Source organism: Musa acuminata, chromosome BXJ2-6, assembly GCF_036884655.1.
Source record: "Musa acuminata AAA Group cultivar baxijiao chromosome BXJ2-6, Cavendish_Baxijiao_AAA, whole genome shotgun sequence".
NCBI lineage: Eukaryota > Viridiplantae > Streptophyta > Magnoliopsida > Zingiberales > Musaceae > Musa > Musa acuminata.
In genome coordinates, this window is record NC_088343.1 from 33,690,001 (window position 1) to 33,697,555 (window position 7,555).

Sequence of the window (7,555 nt, forward strand, 5' to 3'; positions counted from 1 at the left end):
TGGAAGCGTCGTGTGGGCCCGAGCGAGCACCTTGTGTTGTCGCAGTGGTTGGATCGCAAGCAGGTGCGCTGGATGAGAAACGAGCAGGATAATCGTTTGCACCATACCCGTCAGAGCTCGGACTTGAAGAGCGAGGTCCTGAAACGCCTCGGATGATACGGGCGACGAGTCGGCTAGGGCTCCTTCGGGCGGCGACAAGCTCGGGTTGTTGAATATCCGCCAATATCGCTCTGAGGTCATGGCGGGGTGTTCGTCACGATGATCTCCGTGTGGGGGATGCTCCCCCGAGGCTCCAATCGGGTGCGACTTCTCAGCCGCGAGCTCATCTAAGCCACTCGGGTGATCACCCGACATTCCGGGCCCTCCTTCTAGCGCCAAAATGTTGTGGGAAACAACCTTGAGCCGTGGCCTCGAGGCCGACGCAACTCGGTTCAGGTCCGGACGACGGGGGATCTTCCCGGGATGGCCTTCGAGTCCGTTGAGGTGGTCGAGCGCGATGGTCCGATCGGAGCGAGGTCGCCGTTTCCTCCGGGCAAGAACTCCTCGCCTGCGCGTCCCGTGGGGACCTTCGGCTTCGCACCTGCACAAAGGTCGGGTCGGGAAACTCAACCCGACCCCTCCAACGATCAAGTTAGAAGATAGTGGAGGGGGAATTATTTAGCTCAGTTCCTTCCTGACGATCAAGTCAGATTGAAGTGAAGAGGTCTTTTTTGTGTGTGTTTCCTCCTCCCCTTTTCCATTTAGAATGCAAGGGTATTTATAGGGAAGCTTACTATTTCTTGAGGTGCCCCGCTTGCAGGGGGTAGGCTGGTAGCGTCTGACACTAGTGTTGGCGTGGTGTGAAGGACCGAGCCTGAGCAGGACGTTAATGCACCTCGACCGGCGTTCTGGTCCGTTTGACCAGGTGCTGTCGGGTCGATCGAGGCGTGAGGCGTCATCTGAGGCAGCTGACGTCAGCCTGAGTCTTGTCGCCATTATTATACTCATCATATTCTCCCTCGGAAAGAAGCTATGCATCGGTCGTTGTAACGGGAGTCCAAGGCGTGGCTTCAGCATTCAGTATTTGTTCTTGTCGGGCTGTTGCTGGTCCGTTACCGATCTTGCCGAGCAAAGGCTCCAGTCTCGAGCGAAAAGTAACCGAGGGGTAAGACTTAGGCGGGCGGGCTGTGGAGGTGCAGCCGAGGAGCACGACGCAGGCGGGTAGGCCGCGCAGGCGTGGTCTCGGGCAATATGCGGCCGAGGAGCATGACGCGGGGGGGTAGGCCACGCAGGTGTTGTCTCGGGCAACATGCTGCCGAGGAGCACGACGCAGGTGGACAGGCCGCACAGGTGTGGTCTCGGGCAAAATGCAGTCGAGGAGCACGACGCAAGTGGGCAGGCCGCGCAGGTGTGGTCTCGGGAGCATGGAGCCGAGGAGCACGACGCAGGTGGGCTGGCCGCACAAGTGTGGTCACGGGGGGCATGGAGCCGAGGAGAACGACGCAAGCGGGCTAGCCGCGCAGGTGTGGTCTCGGGTAGCATGGAGCCGAGGAGCACGACGCAGGCAGGCTGGCCACGCAGGTGTGGTCTCGGGGATCATGGGTTCGAGGAGCACGACGCAGGCAGGCTGGCCGCGCAGGTGTGGTCTCGGGCAACATACAGCCGAGGAGCATGACGTAGGCGGGTAGGCCATGCAGGTGTGGTCTCGGGGAGAATGGAGCCGAGGAGCACGACGCAAGCGAGCTGGCCGCGTAGGTGTGGCCTCGGGGGGCATGGAGCCGAGGAGGACGACGCAGGCGGGCTGGCCGCGCAGGTGTGGTCTCGGGCAGCATGGAGCCGAGGACCACGACGCAGGCGGGCTGGCCACGTAGGTGTGGCCTCGGGGGGCATGGAGCCGAGGAGCACGACGAAGGCGGGTTGGCCGCGCAGGTGTGATCTCGGGCAACATGCGGCCGAGGAGCACGACGCAGGCGGGCATGCCGCGCATGCATGGTTTCGGGCAACATGGTTGAGGAGCACGGCGCAGGTGGGCTATGACCGAGGGGTGTGGCTCGGGCGACAAACCGCGCAGGCGTGGTCTCAGGCAACATGGTCGAGGAGCACGGTGCAGGCGGGCTGCGGCCGAGGGGAGTGGCTCGTGCGGTAGGCCGCGCAGGCGTGGTCTCAGGCAACATGGCCGAGGAGCACGGCGCAGGCGGGCTGCGGCCGAGGGGTACGGCTAAGGCGGCAGGCCGCGCAGGCGTGGTCTCGGGCAACATGGTCGAGGAGCACGGCGCAGGCGGGCTACGGCCGAGGGGTGTGGCTCGGACGGCAGGCTGTGCAGGCGTGGTCTCGGGCAATATGGCCGAGGAGCACGACGCAAGCGGGCTGCGGCTGAGAGGTGTGGCTCGTGCGGCAGGTCGCGCAGGCGTGGTCTCGGGCAACATGCGGCTAAGGAGCACGACGCAGGCGGGCTGCGGATGAGGGATGTAAATACAAAGGGGTTAGGCCGGGGCTAACCGCGAGCCGAGAGGCGGTCAGGTAGATACTGCACCTTCGCTTGGAAGAGACTAAGGCAGGGCCTAGATTTCTTTTCACGAGGACTACATCGGATAGCCACCGCGGGTTCTTGACATCTTCTATGGAGCCCGTTGTTGAAAGTCGTCCCTTCTCCTCACGACCACCCAGGCCTCCGCCGCGATGTACCGGTTAGCCCGTTGGAGCATCTCTAGCACCGTGGTGGGAGGTCGCTTCGCGAGGGACCAAAGGAATCTGGAAGGTCGCAAGCCTATCATAAACGCCTGCACTAACAGAGAGGGGTGAGTGTCCGGCAAACCCCGGATTTGCATGGCAAAGCGATACACAAAATGTGAGAGGGGCTCGTCCTCCCTTTGTTTGAGTCCGATGAGCAGTGCCACGGACGGTTTTGGTCGGGCGTAGGCCAGGAAGTTAAGTTCGAAGTCCTTGACGAGCTAGTCGAAGGAGGCGATAGTCCCAGTCTTCAGGCCGCTGAACCACGTGCGAGCCGGCCCTCTCAGAGTGGTGGGAAACACCCTGCACATCAAGGCGTCAGAGGTTCCATACAGTGCCATTTGGGCACGAAAAGCGGCTACGTGGTCCGTCGGGTCGGTGGCACCGTCATATGCGTCCAGGGAGGGGAGCCGGAAGTTCGGGGGGACCGTCTGATCCTGTATCTCGGGTGTGAACGGAGATCCCTGATGTGTGTCCTCCCCAAGCTCTCCCTTGGACCTGCGAACCTCTTTCTGCACCTCGTCGAGTCGTTGGCTGACGAAGCCCAATTGGGCCTGTAGGGAGTCCGAAGAGAATGCCTCGGGTTCCGAGCGGCCGCTCGGGTTTTCCATCGCTCGATCCCCGAGTGGGGTCGGTCGGACTCGAGGCGAAGTGGGGAACTCTGGAAGCGTCGTGTGGGCCTGAGCGGGCGCTTGTGTTGTCGCAGTGGTTGGATCGCAAGCGGGTGCATCGGATGAGAAACGAGCGGGATAATGGTTTGCACCATACCCGTCAGAGCTCGGACTTGAAGAGCGAGGTCCTGAAAGGCCTCCGATGATACGGGCGACGGGTAGGCTGGGGCTCCTTCGGGCAGCGACAAGCCCGGGTCGTTGAATATCCGCCAATATCGCTCTGAGGTCATGGCGGGGTGTTCGTCACAATTATCTCCGTGCGGGGGATGTTCCTCCAAGGCTCCAATCGGGTGCGACTTCTCAGCCGCGGGCTCATCCGAGCCACTCGGGTGATCACCCGACATTCTGGGCCCTCCTTCTAGTGCCAAAATATTGTGGGAAACAACCTTGAGCCGTGGCCTCGGGGCCGACGCGTCTCGGTTCGGGTTCGGACGACGGGGGATCTTCCCGAGACGGCCTTCGAGTCCGCTAAGGTGGCCGAGCGTGATGGTCCGATCGGAGCGGGGTTGTCGTTTCTTTTGGGTAAGAACTCCTCGCCTGCGCGTCCCGTGGGGACCTTTGGCTTCGCACCTGCACCAAGGTCGGGTCGGGAAGCTCGACCCAACCCCTCCGACGATCAAGTTAGAAGTTAGTGGAGGGGGAATTCTTTAGCTCAGTTCCTTCCCTGACGATCAAGTCAGATGAAGTGAAAAGATATTTTTTGTGTATGTTTCCTCCTCCCCCTTTCCGTTTAGAATGCGAGGGTATTTATAGGGAAGCTTACTGTTTCATGAGGTGCCCGCTTGCAGGGGGCAGGCTGGTAGCGTCTGACACTGGTGTTGGCGTGGCGTGAAGGACCGAGCCAGAGCAGGACGTTAATGCGTCTCGGTCGGCGTTCTGGTCCGTTTGACCGGATGCTGTCGGGTCGATTGAAGCGTGAGGCGTCATATGAGGCAGCTGAAGTCAGCCCGAGTCTTGTCGCTATTATTATCCTTATCATGTATATATGTATATATTTATATATGAATATATGTATATATGTATATATGTATATATGTATATATATATATATGTATATATATATATTTATATATGTATATATGTATATATTTATATATATATGTATGTATATATGTATATATGTATATATATACATATATACATATTTATATATATACATATACATATATATACATATATATATACATATACATATATATACATATATATATATATACATATATACATATACATATACATATATATAAATATACATATATATATATACATATATATATATATACATATATATATATATTATTTTATTGAACGGTGGAAGGAAACATTTGAAACTTGCACCCCTAAAATACTCAAAGGATATATTGTTATTTATATCCATTTCCAAAAGAAAAAAAAAAGAGACTGTCAAATAATTATGATATAAAATCTAATTTAATCGCGATGAATTATATAGTATAGATTCCCACGGTCACTTCTTCTTCTCATCCAAACTTTGGGAGCACATCTTTAATCATCTCTTTCGCAAGAGCTTTGTATGTTGCCTCTGATGGATGAACAGAGTCCCAGAACATGAAAGAAGAAGGAGCCGAGCACACCGGCGTCATCGCATTGCACAACGGACCCATCTCCACCGTCCCAGTCCCGCAACACCCCAACGTCGTCGACTCAAAACCTATGGCATCATATCATCAAGGAAGAAGGTGGAAGATAACGAGGACGTCCGTTCTTGAAGGCCAAAAAAGGGTTTCTTACCGTATCTTTTAGGGTTATGGATCATGTTGATCAGTGGGGTGTAGATGTCCACGTACACGAACTTGCCTTCGACGAGCGAAGCACTCAGGGCGTTGATGGAGTGTTTGAACAGGGAGTTGTATGCGGCGGCGTCGTTGTTCTGCGCCACCACGCAGCTTCGTTGTGTCGCGTGGTTGATGGGCACCATTGCGTTCAGAGTGATCTGCAGAGGAAGGCATCACAGTGGTGGAAGCCCGGAGATGGCAAACTTCCGACCACCTCTGTGATATATTTCCTGCATTGATCATATTGCTACAGTAATCCTTTGCATGTGCATGAAACGTACGTGAGAGAAAGCAATGGAGTACCTCAACCACAGAACGAAGCTTGCCGATGAGGAAACGGCTGTAATCAGTCTTAGAATACGTCCAGCTTCTGATGGGAGAAATGTAGTAGTTAATCATCCAGTCATTAGAGCCTGCGCCGATGACGAACAGGGCACCGCCGATGATCTCCTGCGCCTTATCCTTCCCGAGAGCAGCTGTTAGCCTCTTCGTGTACGCCGCGAAGTTGCTCAACTCTTCGGCCATGGTCATGACCTGCGACTGGCTCGCGGTCAGGTCGTCGAGGCCGGTGCCCGCGGAGGCGAAGCTGACTCCGGTGGCGATGTTGGAAAGGGGGAGGCGGTCGGCCTCAGAGTAAGGAGGGAGGAGGTCCTTGAGTCCCAGGGCGGAGACGATGAAGTCGGTAATCAGCCTGCCGTCGGAGAACCTCCCGGAGGGGAGAAGGCCCGGGAGCTCGCGACCGTAGGGGACGTGGTCGGCGCGGGCGATCGTGTGAAGCTGGTTGTTGTTGCCGGCATCGAGAGTCGAGTCGCCGAAGGCGAAGACAGCGGAGATGTTATGGCTGGTGGCGGCGAGAGGGTGCAAGAGGAGGAAGAAGATGGCAAAGAATAGAACTCTGTTCTCCATGGTTAATAAGCTATGTGTCCATGAATCAGAGCTGGTGCTGTATATATACACACGAAGAGGATGTAGCAAGACTTCCCTCAAAATAGTAACTCTAACAAGATCAGACTCCATTTCACGGAACAGCTGAACGATGGTAAGATGATGTTATCTTTAGAGAGAGATAATTGTGCTTTCTCTCTCTTTATTTTCTTTTCTTTGTGATCTGAATCTAAATAATGTTGGCGGTTTGACGTATAAGACAGACTAAATTGTTAGGAACTGTAGAGAGGACAAGCAGAAGGAAGCAAGACGTCGAGAACGACACACGATATATATGGTCTCTCCACGGTGTATGGCTCGGTCTGGGAGCGGGGCCCACTCAGACGAGCGTGTGGTGTAGGATGGGGGGGGGGAGGGTCTCGTGTGCTTTATGTATCTTGCGTAGAACGAGGCCCACTCAGACGAGGGTGTGGTGTATGGTGGGTGGAAGACGGTCGGGTGTGCTTTATGTATCTTGCATATCTATCATTTCAATATTTGAAATAGTTTTTGTTTACCCCTCTAAATTTCATTATAACATACAAATTCATACATTTTCATTTAAATTTTATATATTATCCTTGCGAATTTTGAAAAAAAATGTTGCCTTGTACAATATATACATCCCACTAAATATTGAGATTCTACGAGTTACATATATAAAAACCTAAGATAAATTAATATCTATGGTATCATAGTCAAGTAAAAAGATTTTCACAGGGGTACCAATGTCAATTAAAATTTCAATAATTTTTTTCCTATATTTTTATATATATTCAGCTTCCATTTTATTTCTTGTGGAATGAGGATACTATTTATGTATATTAGGATAAATTCCATTGTCACCATATCCCCCAATTGTATTGACACCATTGATAATTTACAGTTATTGATTCTTGGTATTGGATTGGAATTAAAATGATTTATTGCCCCATGCAACTTGTGTTTATGTCTTCTTTCTGTTTTCACCCAGTCATATTGTAATTGTACAAGCAGAGAGTTATTACATATTAATATCTGCACCATGTTTTGTGACATATTATATGTATTACTGAGAATTCATTGATATAATTAACAAGAATATTAGCATTATTCAATCTACTTTCCCAGAAACATCAAGAACATCACCCTTTTTGTACACTAAGAACAAAGGGACAAGTGCATACAACAAGCAAAGGAACGAACACAAAGAATGATGATGATAAGGAGCAGAATGCAGCAGTTCCCTAGCTAGTTTGTGATCCTAGAAATGAGCTTGAATTCGGTCTATGGTCTTCTTGTCCATCTGAAAGGCTTTAGCGAGGATATTATCCGAGATGGCTGGTTTGGACCCGAAGACGGAATTGGCAATGGTGATCACCCCCGGCTTTTGGCTGCCGAGACCGGAGAGTGCGACGGCTTTCTTGGTGCCGTAGTTGAACTGAAAGTGGATAAGGCCTTGCGGTAACACAAACA

General features: G+C 52.7%; 2 protein-coding genes across 2 annotated transcripts; both read right to left on the minus strand.

The window, feature by feature from the left end:
• Positions 1 to 4,861: 4,861 nt before the first annotated feature.
• LOC135613937 (GDSL esterase/lipase At2g31550-like) lies at positions 4,862 to 5,319 on the minus strand. Its single transcript, XM_065110937.1, has 2 exons — positions 5,133 to 5,319; positions 4,862 to 5,052 (listed from the first exon to the last, which is right to left on the minus strand). The coding sequence occupies exons 1-2, from the start codon at positions 5,317 to 5,319 to the stop codon at positions 4,862 to 4,864; spliced, it is 378 nt and encodes a 125-aa protein (XP_064967009.1).
• A 30-nt stretch (positions 5,320 to 5,349) lies between these two features.
• On the minus strand, positions 5,350 to 6,082 carry LOC135613938 (GDSL esterase/lipase At5g45960-like). The gene is made up of 2 exons (XM_065110938.1): positions 5,480 to 6,082; positions 5,350 to 5,406 (listed from the first exon to the last, which is right to left on the minus strand). Exons 1-2 carry the CDS (start codon positions 6,080 to 6,082, stop codon positions 5,350 to 5,352), a joined length of 660 nt encoding a protein of 219 aa, XP_064967010.1.
• Positions 6,083 to 7,555: the final 1,473 nt, after the last annotated feature.